The sequence below is a fragment of the Oculina patagonica genome, chromosome 3 (assembly GCF_052425735.1).
Source record: "Oculina patagonica isolate OP01 chromosome 3, crgOcupat, whole genome shotgun sequence".
Classification (NCBI taxonomy): domain Eukaryota; kingdom Metazoa; phylum Cnidaria; class Anthozoa; order Scleractinia; family Oculinidae; genus Oculina; species Oculina patagonica.
In genome coordinates, this window is record NC_135760.1 from 29,346,150 (window position 1) to 29,364,032 (window position 17,883).

The 17,883-nt window shown below is 41.5% G+C and overlaps 3 protein-coding genes across 3 annotated transcripts in view; 2 read left to right on the top strand and 1 right to left on the bottom strand.

Annotated features, from left to right (window-relative positions):
- Nucleotides 1-17,883, top strand: part of LOC144647431 (uncharacterized) — a 36,153-nt gene that overhangs the window by 8,077 nt on the left and 10,193 nt on the right. The window contains exons 8-10 of the mRNA XM_078507236.1: nt 6,438-6,540; nt 6,651-6,699; nt 6,970-7,065. Coding sequence (XP_078363362.1) covers nt 6,438-6,540; nt 6,651-6,699; nt 6,970-7,065 — 248 coding nt within the window. The remainder of the gene's footprint in view (nt 1-6,437; nt 6,541-6,650; nt 6,700-6,969; nt 7,066-17,883) is intronic.
- On the top strand, nt 740-5,995 carry LOC144645925 (uncharacterized). The gene has a single exon (XM_078505440.1). It carries the CDS (start codon nt 1,055-1,057, stop codon nt 5,993-5,995), a length of 4,941 nt encoding a protein of 1,646 aa, XP_078361566.1. The 5' UTR covers nt 740-1,054.
- LOC144647437 (S-adenosylmethionine-dependent nucleotide dehydratase RSAD2-like) lies at nt 9,471-16,756 on the bottom strand. The gene is made up of 2 exons (XM_078507247.1): nt 16,634-16,756; nt 9,471-10,050 (listed from the first exon to the last, which is right to left on the bottom strand). Exons 1-2 carry the CDS (start codon nt 16,647-16,649, stop codon nt 9,881-9,883), a joined length of 186 nt encoding a protein of 61 aa, XP_078363373.1. The 5' UTR covers nt 16,650-16,756; the 3' UTR covers nt 9,471-9,880.

The window sequence follows — 17,883 nt, forward strand, 5'->3', positions numbered from 1 at the left end:
TACATCATAGCCAAACACTTGGCCATATTAAATGCTATCCATCATAGCCAAACACTTGGCCATATTAAATGCTATCCATCATAGCCAATCATAGCCATCATAGCCAAACACTTGGCCATATTAAATGCTATACATCATAGCCAATCATAGCCATCATAGCCAAACACTTGGCCATATTAAATGCTATACATCATAGCCAAACACTTGGCCATATTAAATGCTATCCATCACAGCCAATCATAGCCATCATAGCCAAACACTTGGCCATATTAAATGCTATCCATCATAGCCAATCATAGCCATCATAGCCAAATACTTGGCCATATTAAATGCTATACATCATAGCCAAACACTTGGCCATATTAAATGCTATCCATCATAGCCAATCATAGCCATCATAGCCAAACACTTGGCCATATTAAATGCTATACATCATAGCCAAACACTTGGCCATATTAAATGCTATCCATCATAGCCAAACACTTGGCCATATTAAATGCTGTACGTCATAGCCAAACACTTGGCCATATTAAATGCTATACATCATAGCCAAACACTTGGCCATATTAAATGCTATACATCATAGCCAAACACTTGGCCATATTAAATGCTATACATCATAGCCAAACACTTGGCCATATTAAATGCTATCCATCATAGCCAAACACTTGGCCATATTAAAAACAAAATACACGTGTCCAGATAGCCATGGCCTTTTAAATACCCTTCGCCAGCAGGCAGTGCCTGCGGCATTAGTATTGTAGTATGCGCGCGCATGTTTTCGCGCCACATGTTCTGTATGTGTAATATGTCAGCCATCTTGGTTGCATTAAAAACTGCTGTTGAAGTTCTTTCGTTGTGACGTGCGTTCTTGTCTCCCAAACATTGGCGTGGTGGCAGCGACGATTAATCCACGTCCTCAAGAGCCTGAGTGTCGTCTCGCTGGTCCAAGCAACAACGAGTCTACCTATCCTATGGTCGAGTGAACTCTGAACAGCCGTCTCATCGTAAGGAAAGTATAACTTCACTGTTCCTTACTGTTACTGTGTTAAACATGCATTCAAATAGAGCCCCGAAACAGTGGTCCCTAACAAAGAATGAAAGTATCACATCATTTGAAGCCTGGCGCCAGAATCTTCAGTATTCCCTGTCTTTAGACGCTAATTTCGCCCCGTTTTTAGCAGACAATTTTACATGGCAGAAAAAGTCGTCCACTGCCCCCAATAGAGGGCTCACTACCGATGGGGAAGACGTCCCATCAACTCGCCGACGTACCGCCGCACAGAAGAACGTACACCTTGAACTCATGTTAGGTCAGATAGCAAATTTTTGCCCCGTTATTTCACGCAATACCATTGTGAAGAATACCACTTCAGTCAAGTCCATTTGGCAAGCAATAAGGTCCCACTTTGGCTTTCAGTCCACGGGTGCTCATTTTCTAGATTTCTCTAACATTAAACTCGAAGTTGATGAACGCCCTGAAGACTTGTTTCAACGGTTAATGTCCTTCACTGAAGATAATTTGCTTGTTGCAAATGGCAACATAACCCACCATGGGGAAGTCATTACTGTTGATGAGGAACTGTCACCCACACTTGAGAATTTCGTGGTTTTAACCTGGCTAAGACTCATTCATAACGATCTACCTGCCCTTGTCAAGCAGCGCTACGGAACTGAGTTAAGATCAAGAACACTTGCTTCCTTAAAACCTGAAATCTCGCAGGCGCTAGACTCTCTTCTCGATGAGATTCGCTCCAACGCCGACACCAAAGTTCTCCGAACCACTTCTTCACGGTTCAGGCAGCCACCTCCTCGCCCCTCCGTTAAGTCTTCTGCACAACCATGGCCTCCGAGGCGACCGAGGTCCTGTCCTTTATGTAAACAAGCTGGTCGCAACGACCAGCACTTCTTAAGTGCATGCTCATATTTACCTCCGGAGGACCGTACTTACCTTTCTCGTTCTCGCCTTACCTCTACCCTTGACGACGAGGAACCTGACTACTCAGACTATGTGCCCTCAGCCTTCCCCGACGAGGACGACCCCCCTCCACACACTACAGCTCGTACAGTTTCACGCCGTGTCAGCACTAAACAGTCACCCCACTTTAAGGCTTTTTACAAACAGCATCCACTCCGACTGACCCTAGACACAGGTGCAGAGACTAGTATGATCAAGTCATCCGTGGCCCGTTCAATTGGTGCAACCATTGTAAAGTCTTCCCAGCAAGCTTTACAAGCCGACGGCATGACTCCCTTAGCTGTAGCCGGGGAAACTCACCTCATCTTATCCCGAGCAGACAAACAACTCGGTCTTGACGCCCTCGTTGTTGACGACTTAGACGTAGACGTCCTGGCTGGCACACCCTTCCTTATTGCTAACGACATCACCGTCCGTCCCGCTTTGTGCCAAGTACGTATTCAGGACTCTGAGGTCATACATTATGACCCCGATAGTGATTCAACTGGCTCTCATGCTGTGCGACGTGCACAAAGTTACGTCCTACGCGCTTCCTCCTCCGCAACCGTTGTTTGGCCTGGTGAATACTTGGAGCTGGACGTCCCTTCCGACCTAGGTGACGATTGCGTACTAGCACTTCAACCGCGCACAGACACCCCAATATCGAAACACACCAAACCCACCTGCATTTGGCCTGAACCTCAAGTTGTAGAAGCTGTCGGATCCAAAATCCGCTTAACCAACACTTCCAACGAGCCGAAAGCCATAGGTCGCCACGAGCACCTCAGCGAGATTCTACCCACAGCAGAAACACCGTCACCGACCCCCAACCCAGCATCCACCACTAAGTCAATTCCAGTGAAGCCACACAGTCTACCTCTCTTCTCGTCTTCCGTGTCCTTAGACCCCGACAAATTGCTGCCAGATGAAACCCGTCTCAAGTTTCAACAGCTGCTGCAGTCATACGACAGAGTCTTCAACCCCGACATAGCCGGTTACAATGGTGCTGCTGGTCCCATCCAAGCAACTGTGAATATAGGCCCCGTACAGCCTCCACAACGGAAAGGCCGCGTACCTCAGTACTCTCGCAACCAACTGGTAGAACTCCAAGCTAAGTTTGACGAGCTGGAACAGGCCCAGGTCTTCCGTCGCCCCGAGGATCTGGGCATAACCGTTGAGTATCTTAATCCTTCATTTCTTGTAAAAAAGCCTTCAGGTGGTCACCGACTCGTGACCGCATTTGCCGACGTAGCACGCTACAGTAAACCGCAGCCATCTCTAATGCCAGACGTCGACACAACCCTGCGCACTATCACACCATGGCGCTACATGATCCAAACTGATCTCACCCAAGCATTCTACCAGATACCTCTCTCCCAGTCTTCTCTAAAGTACTGTGGTGTAGCCACCCCCTTCCGTGGAATCCGTGTATACACAAGATCAGCAATGGGGATGCCTGGCTCCGAGACCGCACTCGAGGAAATGATGTGTCGTGTTCTGGGTGACTTAATTCAAGAAGGCTGCGTGGCTAAACTCGCAGACGACCTGTACTGTGGCGGCGATACACCCGAAACCCTCTTGACCAACTGGAGACGGGTACTGGAGGCGCTTGATCGTTGTAACCTCCGTTTGTCCCCTACGAAGACTGTCATCTGTCCAAAGTCTACCACCATCCTTGGCTGGATCTGGTCTCAAGGCCGTCTATCAGCCAGCCCTCATCGTATTGCCGTCTTGCAATCATGCCCTCCTCCCCAAAGTGTGAAAGGCCTACGTTCCTTCATTGGAGCCTATAAAGTCCTCAGTCGCGTACTCCCAAACTGCTCGGACATAGTGGACCCCCTCGAGAGCACCCTCACGGGCCTCCAGTCTAACGACAAGCTGCTTTGGGATGAGAACCTCACCTTCAGGTTCAAGCGTGCCCAGGAGTATCTGTCCAGACACAAATCCATAGTCCTACCACGTCCTTCTGACACTCTTTGGATAGTCACCGATGGCTCAGTCACCAAGAGAGGCCTTGGTGCTACATTGTATGTTACCCGTGAAAGTCATCTTTCCCTTGCTGGCTTCTACAGCGCCAAGTTGCGGAAACACCAAGTCACCTGGCTCCCCTGCGAGGTCGAGGCATTATCTATTGCTGCTGCTGTCAAACACTTCGCTCCATTCATCATTCAGTCGCAACAGCCTACGACTGTATTAACTGACAGCAAACCGTGCGTTCAAGCAATTGAAAAGTTATGTCGCGGTGAATTCTCGGCCAGCCCCCGAGTAACTTCCTTCCTCACGACTGTAAGCCGTTACCAAGTCAGTCTTCAACATTTGGCTGGTAAGGCCAACCTTCCGTCTGACTTCACCAGTCGCAATGCCCCCGACTGCAGTGAGCCTAAATGCCAAATTTGCACCTTCGTCCACGAAATGGAAGACTCAGTCGTGCGTAGCGTTTCGATTCAGGACATTCTCGACAAGAAGTCCAACCTCCCGTTCACCACAAGGTCAGCATGGCTACAGATCCAGAACGACTGCCCCGACCTCCGAAGGGTGCATGCCCACCTCAAACAAGGCACTCGCCCGTCAAAGAAGATCACCAATATTCGCGACGTTAAGCGGTATCTCAGCTGCACCTCCATTGCTCGTGACGGAGTCCTCGTAGTCAAACACTCCAAGCCATTCGTTCCTGTTTCCGAAGCAATTGTTGTGCCCCGTTCTGTACTGGATGGTCTTCTAACTGCCCTCCACATCAAACTAAACCATCCTTCCCGCCATCAACTCCAAATGGTGTTCCAACGACAGTTCTTTGCCCTCGACATGAGCGACGCCATTTCCTGCGTTACATCTGCCTGCCACACGTGCGCTTCACTCCAGTCGTTTCCGAGCACCTTGGTATCCCAATCCTCTGATGACCCTCCCGAAGTGATAGGAATCTCCTTTGCGGCTGACGTAATCAAGCGCCACCGTCAGTTCATCCTTGTTCTTAGAGAATGCTCCACGTCACTTACTGCATCTTGCTTGATACCGGACGAAAAGCATGACACTCTACGCGATGCCCTCACAAAACTAATCGTCGGTTTACACCCTCTTGATGGTCCTAGAGCTGTTATACGTGTTGATCCTGCTCCTGGTTTTTCATCCCTGAGCAACAACGACTCGCTCGAACATTTAAACGTCTCAATCGATGTCGGCCGTATTAAGAATAAGAACCACAACCCTGTCGCCGAGAAGGCAGTCCGCGAACTTGAAGAAGAGCTCCTCCGACAAGAACCAGGTGGAGGACCAGTAGGCGAAGTTGGCCTCGCTCTGGCTACCGCACGTCTTAACTCCCGCCTTCGTTTCTCGGGTCTTTCTTCTCTCGAGTTGTGGACCCAACGCAACCAATTTACCCATGAGCAGTTGCCGTTGTCTGATTACCAACTCATACTCGATAGGCACAAACATCGCTCTACTAACCACGCCTATAGCGAGAAGTCCAAGAACCCCCGCGGTCTTGTCGCAAACACGCCACCTCTACAAGTTGGAGATATTGTCTACCTCTTCTCTGATAAGGACAAGTCACGCGCTCGTGATCGCTATGTCGTTGTCTCCATCGACACCCCTTGGTGTTTTGTAAAGAAGTTTCGTGGCTCACAACTCAGAGCCACTTCTTACAAAGTCAAGCTGTCCGAGTGCTATTCCGTTCCCTCTTCCATCATTGTGCCCAGCCTCCCAGGTCCTTCAGCCCCTCCAGACATGGACGTCGAGCCTCCAGTAACTGCTGCGGTGTCCCCAGCCCCGGTACATCCTGTGTTACCTCCCCCTGCACCTCCAGAACTCATCACCATTCCGTCTGACGAGGAACAAGTCCCGTCCTTCACCAGTGATGACACACCACTTGATACCATCAGTCGCTCACCTTCCCCAGTCGCTGTACAAGACGAGTCAAGCACAAGTGTTGCAGTCACAGATCAACCATTGTTGTCTCCTCCCAACTTTCCTGATCACCCAGCTTCAAGACCTCAAAGGCAGCGCAGACCTCCTTCACACTTGCAGGACTATGTTAGATTTTAACCTGCGTGTGGTACCTTTAGATCCACAGTTTAGTTTTAGGTTTACACTTTCACAAGGTACTACTAGAGACTGAGACATTTGGTTAGTCTGTCTTAATTGACATGCAGTTTTCTTCGTTTAAGTTCATATTTTTATTGCCCATGTATTTCAAGCCTGTGTACAACTACAGTTTGTCAGTTCGCTACCATTTAAAGGTGAGAAGAGGTTGCGCCAGCAGGCAGTGCCTGCGGCATTAGTATTGTAGTATGCGCGCGCATGTTTTCGCGCCACATGTTCTGTATGTGTAATATGTCAGCCATCTTGGTTGCATTAAAAACTGCTGTTGAAGTTCTTTCGTTGTGACGTGCGTTCTTGTCTCTCAAACATTGGCGCTTTGTCCTCATCAACAATAAAAATGGGTAAGTAGAATTGATATGGTTTGATTCATTGCTTTATATTGCAGGTAAAACAAGGCTGGCTCAAGCAGTAGCTTCAGAGATCAACTCTATATTTTACAGTGTGTCCAGTTCTGATCTAGTTTCCAGCTGGGTCGGAGAGAGTGAAAAGTATGTGTCAAAAATTGATATAGGGCTCTCAATATCCTCCAGCTCATGGTCAGGATTTTCGATGGTCTAGAAAAAAAAGTTCTGATATTGATACTGTGTTTTTATTTAAGACTTATTAAAGAGCTATTCCAAAATGCAAGGAAACAGCAAGTTCAATCAGTGAGTACTAGAGTTATTTTGTTGGTGTTCCCAGTTCAAAGAGAAATAACTGGAAATATGTCTTTTTTTTCAAAAACATGATTACTGTTTGTCTCTATTGTCCAGTATGTGGAAAAATGTCTTAAGGTCTCAAGAGAGGTTGAGTTTTTTGTTATTACATGCAATGTAAAATTGATTTTGTTTAAAAAAGTTAAAAGGCTATAATGTATTATAGCCTTTAGCGAACATTATGTTGAACAAAATTGATTTTAATTTCATTGAATTTTATAGGTAATTTTCATAGATGAAATTGATAGTATCTGTAGAAAAAGAAGTCTGCGTGAAGAAGAGTACACACGAAGAATAAAGACTGAGTTGCTGAAACAGGTCAGCAGAGTTCTTTCTAAAAATCCCTAGGTTCTTACATGCGGGTTTTTACTGTATCAAATGTTAAACTACGTTTGTATACATATATATTCTATGCTACACAATCAGTCTAATACCTTTTCATTTGATTCCGGAACGAGGCAAGACAACTTGGAATGCCTTTCGACAAAGCGACTGAAGTCCTCATCAAAAATTACAAACTTTTCTGCATGTCGTAAAGCATCTGTACCACAGTTTTCTCCGTCAACGAGAAGACATTGGAATACCTGAGTTCAGACAAATGTAAAAAGAATATTCCTTAAGATAAAAACAGTGAACAGCTAAAACAGTGAACAGCTTAGGACCCTCAAGCCCAAACTATTTCCATTTTTGCTGTCTAATTTGTAATGGTTAGCAAGCTTTTAAATTCCCTAGCGGTATCTGGATTTTACAAAGCCCGGCAACTCCGTTATGTTTAAGAACGAATCGGAAAGGTAAGCCACTGAGAACACGTTTTGTTTGTCGGCCACTTCAAGTGAAATTTTTGTATGTGTATTATTAACAAGTAATCACATGATTTTTCAATTTGGGATAAATCAGCACTCGTAAATTTTTCAAAGACCAGAAATTGCACTCTCCCTACGGGCTCATGCAATTTTGTTAGCCTTTGAAAAATTTACTCGTGCTGATTTATCCCAAATTTCACTCGAAATCATGTGATTACCTATACAAACAAAACGCCGGCATTTCGTATTTCGGGATTTCACGATGTCTACAATTTTATTTACTCCATTACTTTTTAGCTCAGAGCGGGTCTGTCAAATGGCTCTAGATCTAATATGGTGATTAGATCTAACACGACCATACATTCTTATTATAAGAGTGGAAAATGGCTGTCAAATACGTGATCTGTTCGTTGCTCTAATCAATGGGCAACCGTGACGAGTTGCAAGAACCGGAATTCGAGTTATCGGGGTAAATTTGACCCAAATTCTGTTCAAGGGAAACGAAATTTAGTTTGAGTTAGCGGGGTTTTCGAGTTAACCGAGTAAAAATTAATGAAAAGGGAAATGGAAGTTAGTTCGAGTTAGCGGGGTTGTTCGAGTTGTCCGAGTTCGAGTTACCCGAGGTTCTACTGTAGTTATCGTTATAATTACCTACCGTTATCAGTACCGTTATTACCGTTACCGTTATCGTGGGTATCGTCTCAATCGTTTCCGTTATTGTAATCGTTATATCGTTATCGTGTCATAGTCGTTACTGAAATTATTATCAACACAGTGGAACCTCTCTCATACAGCCACCTCTCTATTACGGACAATCTCCGATGTCCCAACAAAATTCTCATATATTTTCTTTCGAAAAAACTCTATAATACGGACCCTCTCTAATGCTGACAACGGACACTAATCTCGGCCGCAGGGAACGAATTCATATAAACTTAACCTCTTTATTACGGACACTCCGGTAATCAGGCGATGATATTTTGTGTTCGTAATGCAATTTCCTGTTTGTGATTACAAAAACAACAACGTTTAAACGCTTTATTCATCTTAGACGTTTACGGATTTGTGCTTAGTGTTAATTGCAGAACATTTCGAGTTACTTAAAGTCAAAAGTGACGTCAAAGTGGTGAGCTCTAAAATACGGACACCTCTTTATTACGGACACTTTGCTGTCCCTTCGGTGTCTGTATTAGAGAGATTGAACTGTATTATTTTCAGTTACAAATATTTCTCACCTTCCAACGAACTGGACCGAGTTCTTGGATGTTCACTGCGTCATGTCTTCGTCAACGTTGTAAGTGTTTACTAGTGTTGATTTTGACGGCCACGTGATATTTTCTGCACCAATCCCGTACGTTCTGCAAACACTTCAAGTTTCCTTTCCCGGATTGATGGCGCCCTATCTGACGATTTATTTCCTCGTCGAAACTGTCGCAGGATACAGCCATTATGTCCAGAAATTCACCCTTAAAAACACCATGTAATATTTAAAAATCGGAAACACGTTTTACAGTCTTATTTAACAAATAAACATGTCAAAGCCATATAATATACTTGAATTTTCTTTTGCGTTAGTTGCGATTCTTTTGTGATAAGTTGATTTTCTTTTACCGTGACTGAATTAACTTTTGCAAGAAGTTGATTTTCGTTTTACCATGAGTGGATTTTTGTTTGCTGTAAGTTGATTCTCTTCTTCCGTGAGATTTCTTTTAATCAAATACGACGAGAATAAGAGAACACGAAAGAAGTTTAGAAAACACTCGTCTGCGCTTCAATCTTTCTACATTTCTCAAGTGTTCTAATTACAATAACCGGAGTATTTAATGACAGTATAAAACATGGCTTTATCTTCCTTATATGCTTTGACGTAGACTTAGGGCACTTTCCATTTGTCAGAGCTGGCCGGCCGGGCTGGTAGTTTTAAATGTGAAATGGGCCTTTTCCACGAGATTTCCCACAAATCCACCATAACTTGACTTACTCGACTTATGGTCAAAGCCCTAAGTGGGCATAGGGCCGGACATTCTCCTCCGCCATGCTGCACGGTCGCTGCCTCGTTCCACGAGCCGAAACCCAAGGCCGCTCTTTCTTTTTCGGCAGTCCTTCGCCAAGTCTCCCTCGGTCTGCCACGACTTCGCCTTCCCTCTGGGGCCCATGTTAATGCCGTCTTGGGATGTTTGCTTGGATCCATTCTGAGGATGTGGCCGATGAACTTCCAGCGCCGCCGGAAGATTTGCTCACTGATGGTGCTGATGTTTACTTCCGGGGAAGATTTTCAAACTTCCGTGTTGATTTCCATTGTTCTGTGAGGACCAATAGAAAAAAAGAAATCAATTCAGTTTTCCAGAGTGAGTCCCGGTGACCCTACCGCTGACCAACCGCTGACGGACCGAGGAGCCGGGGGTCACTCTGGGCTCGAGATTGCGCGTCAACTCGCCAACAAACTCACCTCGTTTGTGGATAAAAGGTTCTCCGCCAGAGAAGTTGATTTTCTCCATTCCTAAGAATGAAGAGATTAGTAAAGTGAATGTAGATCTTGATACGACTTTCTACAAATAAGAAGCTGAAATTTTAAACACAACCTAAGGACTTTGCTAGGTTTAAAAAAGCAGCTGAATGAACATTTTTAACATATGACTGAGAAAAAGACTTAATTGTGATTGGCTAAGAGCAGATAAATTAATCATAACTTTTAATTTGCACTGCAGTGCAAATTCAGGCGCGCGCGATCCTTATAATTATGAATAAACGCATGAAATTCAAATCTCGAGCAATTTTAAATTGCACTCGCATTCTTTTGATTACCATGCAGAGCGCAAGTATAAACATTGAAGTTGAGCAAATGGAAGGAGTTCTTATTATGGCGGCCAATTCCAAAGCGTTGCCATCAATGGATATGAGCATCCACAGACATGCCTTGTCAGAATGATGGTCTGCTGATCCGTTGTTAAGCCTGGTTTTCACTAGCGACGCAAGCACAAGCGCAAGCACAAGATCAAGCATAACAGCTCTTATTTAACCGTGAAAACGGCTTCGACGCAAGCATAAGCGCAAGCACAAGCACGAGGATCAAAATCTTACCTTTACTTGTGCTTGCGCTTGTGCTTGCGTTCGTGTGAAAACGAAACACCGTACAAGCACAAGAAAGTTGTTTACGTTTGGCCGTGTCTAGCCAATTAAATCACTCGTTTCAGATTCCCGCGCTTCTGAGCACTGAAGCAAAGTGGCGGAGGCCGTGGTTGATTTTGATAAAAATTTTCCGAGGTTTTTCGGATGATTATAGGGAATTAAAGACAAAAGCAAAAAGGCGCAAGCCAAGGCACAAGTAGCGAAAGAATGGAGATGAATGCTTTCTTTTAAAATGTCTATAACCCCAAATGTTTCGTTTTCATCTGGCGTTTCTTGTAGTCACTTTCGCTTTCTTCGTCACAACAGTAGAGGAGACAACAACACTCGATGCCTACAGTATACCTGAGTTTCTGCCGCAATGTTTGCCGAAAAACGAATTCGAAAACGAAGCCTTCTAACTAGTAAACATCGTATTCATATGCTAATGTGCTTGTGCTTATGTAGACGTTCGTTTTCACTTGGAACAAACTGCTTATGCTTGCGCTTGCGTTTGTGCTTGTGCTTGCGTCGCTAGTGAAAACCAGGCTTTAGTGCTGTTCATCATTTAACTGAACATAAACACTTAGCATTGTCAACCTTTTCGTTTTTACGCCTAAATATGACAAACTAAATAATTTCTTTTCCGTTTCAGCAAAAATAGTATAACAAAGCTGATCCAACAGTAAAGAAGCCTAACACAAAACAACTCAGTTAAGTCCATTTTCTAAAACATTGGTGATTTATTTAAGTTAACTCGTCCTGATGTTTTTCGTTTAAGGTGTCCATTATTAATTTTTCCGTAAAAGTGACACCGGCTTTTGGCAAGATTGGCACTTTGAAGTAATACTATAAGAGTTGTTCCTTAATGTAACTCAGAGAGGATTTGACTAAACTTTTGGTAATTTACTGCGCCTCTTTAGATGGAAATTGTCTGACACTATTCTATGATAATACAGTTATTTACTGCTTTTCCAAGAAGCACCTTTCCGATGGATGAAAACCAAAAAAAAAAAAAAGCAAAACATCTTTGAGTCAATGTTACCTAAGAAATTGTGAAAAAACTGAAATCATGAAGTTTATTATTTTTGTTGGGTTAATAATATAAGCCTAAACGTCCCCTTACGTATGTTTGCAGACGGTTTTTGTTTAATGTGTACTTCGCTTAGCTGATATGGAATGACGAATTACCTTTTTTACTTATTTTCGCGGAAACTTAATTTCACGAAAATGGAACGGGCATGTATATTTCGCGGGACTTATTTTTAGCGACTAGGTCAAAAACTACGTTAAAAATACGCAAATACGTTACAAAATGTGTTTTCGTGGGTTTTAATTTCGAAAATAGTAGTTGTTTTTCCAATCCATCTTTTGATGCTCGATAATGGATGTTTTATTTTTAACAGCAACAAGAGCTATAAAACTAAGTGACAATTGAGAAAAAAGACGAAGACCATGCACGTCTCTCAGTATTATCATGATGTTTATATTACTTCTCGTTCAAAAAGAACATAGCTTCTAGTTTTCTTCTGTTTGTTTACATAACATCTGCCTTGCTGTCTTTACAACTGCTGTTCGAAGCTCGCGAAGACGCCAGCAATAAAAATTTGCGTATTGAATCCCTTTGTCTCTAAACTGGAAAATAACATATCATCAAAGCAATGAAAAACACGAAAGTGTTCACTGCACTTCTTTTCAATCGCGCCATGTTTAAGTTGTTTTCAGTATTCAAATTTTGCACTGCCTGTTGTTGAGTGCGCATTTGTAACTGATGCCGACGAACAATGAGATAAATTCTGATGTAAGAAAATGTTGAAATCATAAGACAAATAATAATAACAGCGCCTCCAAGAAAACTATGTACATGCGGATTCCAAAAGTGAAAACCTGATATAAGAAAGCTAATCAACCATACAATTACTAAAGTATATTTAACACGGGTTTTAGTCACTAAAGTAGCATATCTCATGTGATAGTGAAGAGCCAGAAATCGATCCACAGTGATGGCTGTTATTGTCGAGAGAGAAACTCCAGTTAGAGGAGGCCCTATCATCTGCCAAACATGGTATACGAAACGGTCTTTCGTTAGTTCCCTAGTAATGTAAATCGGTTGAACAGTGATACCAACAAGAAGGTCTGAAACAGCGAGATTGCAGAGCATAATCATTGAAGTTGAGCGAATGGAAGGAGTTCTTATTATGGCGGCCAATACCAAAGCGTTTCCCAGAATGGATATGAGCATCAGTGGAGCATTAAGAACACAGTTTATGATGATAATTGTTCCAGGCGTAGAGTTGTCTTCATTGTCTGAATGATGGTCTGCCGATCCGTTGCTGTTTTTGCCGGTATTGTTCATCATCAATTTTTTACTGAAGACTAAGCGTTGTCAATCTGTTTGTTTTTACATCTAGAAATGACTATATAATTCTCGTTTTCGCTCCAGGAAAAAAAATGGAAGCTGATCGAACAGTAGAGACGACAACACTATAAAAGAACACAGTTTCGTGTATTTTCTAAAAAACATCTGGTGATTCTAAGTTGGCTTCTTATTCTGACGTTTTTCGTGACTGTATTAATTAATTACCTATTCATTTTTTTCCTGAAAAGCGACACCGGTTTTTGAAAGATTGGCATGTAATTAGAATTGCTCCTAATTATCTTCTGGCAAGTAACTGCCCCGCTTAAGATCATTGAAGTAAAATACTGTAGAACTGCCCATAAATTGTCAATCAAACTTTGCTTGTTGGTTGTTTACCTTAAGGGAACTTAAAGTTTGAAATAAAAAGGGGGGTCACCGTATTCGTTTAGGAGCAGGAAGACCTTGTATATACCACATAATTTCATAAATTTATCAGCTTCCAGAAACGTTCATATTTGAACCGTTGAGTTTACGCTTCGTGAGAACAAAAAAAGCAGGGGAACTGAAAACAGAGCGTAAAATACAACAATAAATGTAATACATCGATGTCGAGCAAAAATTTAATGTGTGCAACATGATAAATGCAGGCACTTTTTATCGACAGTGATTAAATATGTTCCAAGCACGCAGTGTTCTCGAAGCCACAATTATCTTTTACGAGTGATGGCAACTGAAGGACACGTTTACAGTGATAATTTATTTTTCTGCCATAGAAATTGATATGTATTCATTTTATAGAAATAATTTGATCGCTACACTCAAACTAAGAGAAAAAAATGATAGGTCACTGTACTCGTTTAACGATGATTTAGCACTCTCGCGAGCCAAGCTGCATAGAAAAAAAGCGGCCATTTTGCTAATTACGCGTAAAATTCTGCGCAGTAATGATAATACTGCCCTAAATACTAAATATCTGAAAAACAGACAAAGAAAACCACTCGGCGTAGCTCTTCCTAGCTCAGGAACGTCCCCCAGATTTGGCATTATTGGTATCTTGCACTGGCATATCTCATTTGTATATTCGGATTAAATAAATAAATAAATTGTTAAATAAATAATTGCACGAAAATTTTTCGACTTCAATTTTCTAAACAGACGTTGTATTTCCCGACAAGTTTGCAACGGTATTCACGAAAGTGAGTCTTCAGTATTATTTTAGGCGGAATGCTTGAGCCGTTTGGAATTTAACACTAAATCAGATTATGATAATGATAGAGAGTTGTTAAGGCCGATTTACACGGTACGATTTTGCTGCATGCGACATGCTTGCGATATGCTTACGACAAGCTTACGACACGAATTGTGTCGTGTAAATCAAACCGATCGTGACTAATACACCACACGAGTACCACGAGTAACATACGAGTAACACACGGAACATACGGGTACATACGGTTACATACAGGTAACATACGAGTAACATACGGATACATACGAGTAACATATGGATACATACGAGTAACATACGGATACATACGGGTGCATGCCAGTTCCTATTTCATTTCCTTTCATTTTATTTTTCATTTTTATTTTATGCAAAACAAAACATACGGGCAATTACGGGTACATACAGGTAACATACGAGTATAATAATCGAATAATAATCGAAAAATCAATTATTGGTCATTAGATGTAACGTGTTTCTCCATCGCTCTCCCCTCCAAAAAGATTGCGTGACGAGCGCAAAGAACAAGGAACAAAAAAATGAAAAATAAAAAAAACAAAATAAAATAAAGTGAAATGAAATATGAACTGGTATGCACCTGTATGTGTCCTTATGTGACTCGTATGTTACGGGTAAGATCGTATGTAAGTGAATTCAAGAAGTTGAGCTATTGACCTTATAACATTTCAAATTCTTGATACGTCTTCAATACGTTTTGTCCTTTGGGCTCGTCACGTAACCTTATTGACGGGAAGGGGGGTGGGGGAGCATACTGATAAAAATGAAAAATAGAACAAAATAAAGGGAATTGAAAAAGGAACTGGTATGCACACGCGCATGTATTGGTATGTTACTCGTATGCATCTGTATGTTACTCGTATGTACTCGTATGTTACTCGTATGCATCTGTATGTTACTCGTAAGTATCCGTATGTTACTTGTATGTTACCTGTATGTACCCGTATGTGCCCGTATGTTGCTCGTAGTACTCGTGTGGTGTATTAGTCATGATCAATCAAACCTACAACTCCTAAGTCATGTTGTAGGCCTGTCGTAAGGATGTTGCATGCGACAAAGTCGTACCGTGTAAATCGGCCTTTAGCATCCACAACGGCAACGAGAACGTTGCCAAGAAAAATAATTAACAAGTAGCACAGGAACTCTGCACGTGCTTTATACATCTTGGTAGCTCCTTGCAATCATTATGTATGTATTTACTCAGCCGAACTGCGTCGACTGTAGCCGACAACAAGCGAAATATTAATGAAATAATGTACAAGTAATTACACGTTATTGTTCCCAGCTTTGTGTCCCGTGCGCTGGAACGTAGCTAATTATCAGTTGTAATTATTTGTTGTAAACATTGATTTGGAAGGTCTTCGGAAGCCTCAACTACCAGCAATTTTGTGTCCAAGTTCAGTTTCTCTGCCGATATAGAATTTCAGGAGTTATTCGCGAGGAACATAAACTTGGTGTGTTCTATTGTGTTTTGACAAACGCGAATTTTGATACTTCGCTTTCAAAAAGAAGATAACACGTTTCGAAGTTGAGATTTCACATTTTTACTTTCTTAGAAGCCAATAGCTTCTAGCAGTTTTTGAATTCATGAGTTTCGTTCTTGTCAGAACACAATAGAAGTTTTGATTTATCTCAAGGTTATGAAGTCATTTCATTCGGTATGCTATTCTGACTCTAGTCTAGCTGAAAACGTAGACACAAAATCGCATTATCTGCAGTCTTCCTTTTAAAAGCTTTTGACATCACAGTTAACGGTCATCTCGCAGTTAACGACAATCATGAAGTAATTCCATCATCCCCTAATATCCTTTGTAAGTTTGGGAGGAATCGATGATCAAACTTCAGCAAATTACATGTAAAGCTTGACAAGATAACACCCCGTAAAGAAATTTGGTTAATGAATTTATTAATGAGCAAGGGTCCTGCGCGACCATAAATCCAGCAACATTTGCACAATGTGAAACACGACGGCGATGCTTCTAGACCTTTCTATATTGTTTTTGAAACTGTGTACTGTTTTACATACTCGGCTGAAGATGTTTCTAATACTATGACAAAAATAGACATATTGGATTGGCGATACTCGTAGTATGTAAAATTTATTTAAAAAGTTTTTTATCGTTTTTGTCCTCGGCTTTTAATAACGTAGTTGTAGCTGAAATTCCCTATTACATGTACATAGTGAACATCCGTAAAAATGCCTAAATCAGTTCAAACCATGGTGACAACCGTCTATAAACCTTTTAAGCGGGCCCGATATAATTAACAGAGCTCAATCAAATCGTTGAACTTCTGAGCTAAAAAAACATTTGTTTTATGACTACCATCTGAAGTTGAGGCTGACACCGGCAAATCTGTGTTTCGTGTCGGACTTACCTGCCTCCTTAAGCATCTTTAATCATTGTTAAGCTTTCTCTAGGGGCAGCACAAACGAAGTCTTGGCTGTATGAAAGCAGAATCCACATTTGTAGTTACACTGCCTTGTGAAATGGTAGTTAAGAGGCTCCGACTGAGAATATGAAGAATCGTTGGACAGGTTGGGGAAATCGAAAATCTTGAAACTTTGCCTGAATAACACCTTTGGGGAACTATGTTCGTAAATATTATTCTCATCTTCTAGGAATTTATGGTTTTCGAGAAATTAAGAAAAAACGAAAAATAACGGTTTTAGCTCATTAAATATGCAAAAATATGCGTAAAAATGGCAAAGTTCTCGATATTTCTATAAGAGCAATTTTCAATGCTCTGAATCGAAATAAACTTAGAATAATAGCTTGACCTTTCTTCTACCAGGCAGTATAAACTTTCAATTTTTTCCGGCTATTTTGAGGTTTCCTTCGCCTTTTAAAATATTGCTTTATCAAGCACTTCGGGAAAGGGCAAAAATTGAGAAACTTTGGAGGCCGAAAAAGCACCTTGATATGTCCGATATCGAGACAAACTAAACACTGTGCAAAAGCGCAATGTCTCTTCTGTTATAATATCAAATAAAAAATCTGGGTACTCAAGATTCACACAAATGAGAAACGAAAGTTTACGACCTCCTCGTGTCTAATTTACATAAAGCTAATTTTTGAATTCGTTCTCCGCTAAGTGATCTGGTCCGCTAAATTTAAATTTGGGAGCTATGATTTGCACAAAGAAAGCAAGTTTAAACTTTATTTGATTTTGTTGATGTCTTATGCCTATCAATAGGCTATATAAACGCGAAGAAAGAAGAAAAAACAGTAAAATCATCGACTGAGCCCATTACGTGACCTGCGTCACGCTATATATTTTCTTTTCAACAATTGAATTTTATTTGTTTGTTAGGACTCAGTTGGATTTCAAATTTAAGATTAAAGAATAAGATAATAATATCATTCACTTACCTGAAATTGGGAATGATTTGTAACTTTTATTTACTCTGGCGGGTAACTCACGTCAAAGCCGTAACTTGCGTAGTATTATTAATTTGGAAGTTGACTTCAGTTATAAACATAAACGTACATAAATATTATGAACATATATCGCTGTTAGTTTCCGTTCAGTTGTCATTTATAATGGAAATAAAATACGAAAAGTTTCTCATCTTGTTTTAAAACAACTATATAAAAGGTTTCGATCGTGCAATAACCATTCATTCA

Excerpts from the sequence above, each read along its gene's own strand:
- LOC144645925 (XM_078505440.1), top strand. The coding sequence starts at position 1,055 with ATGCATTCAAATAGAGCCCCGAAACAGTGGTCCCTAACAAAGAATGAA.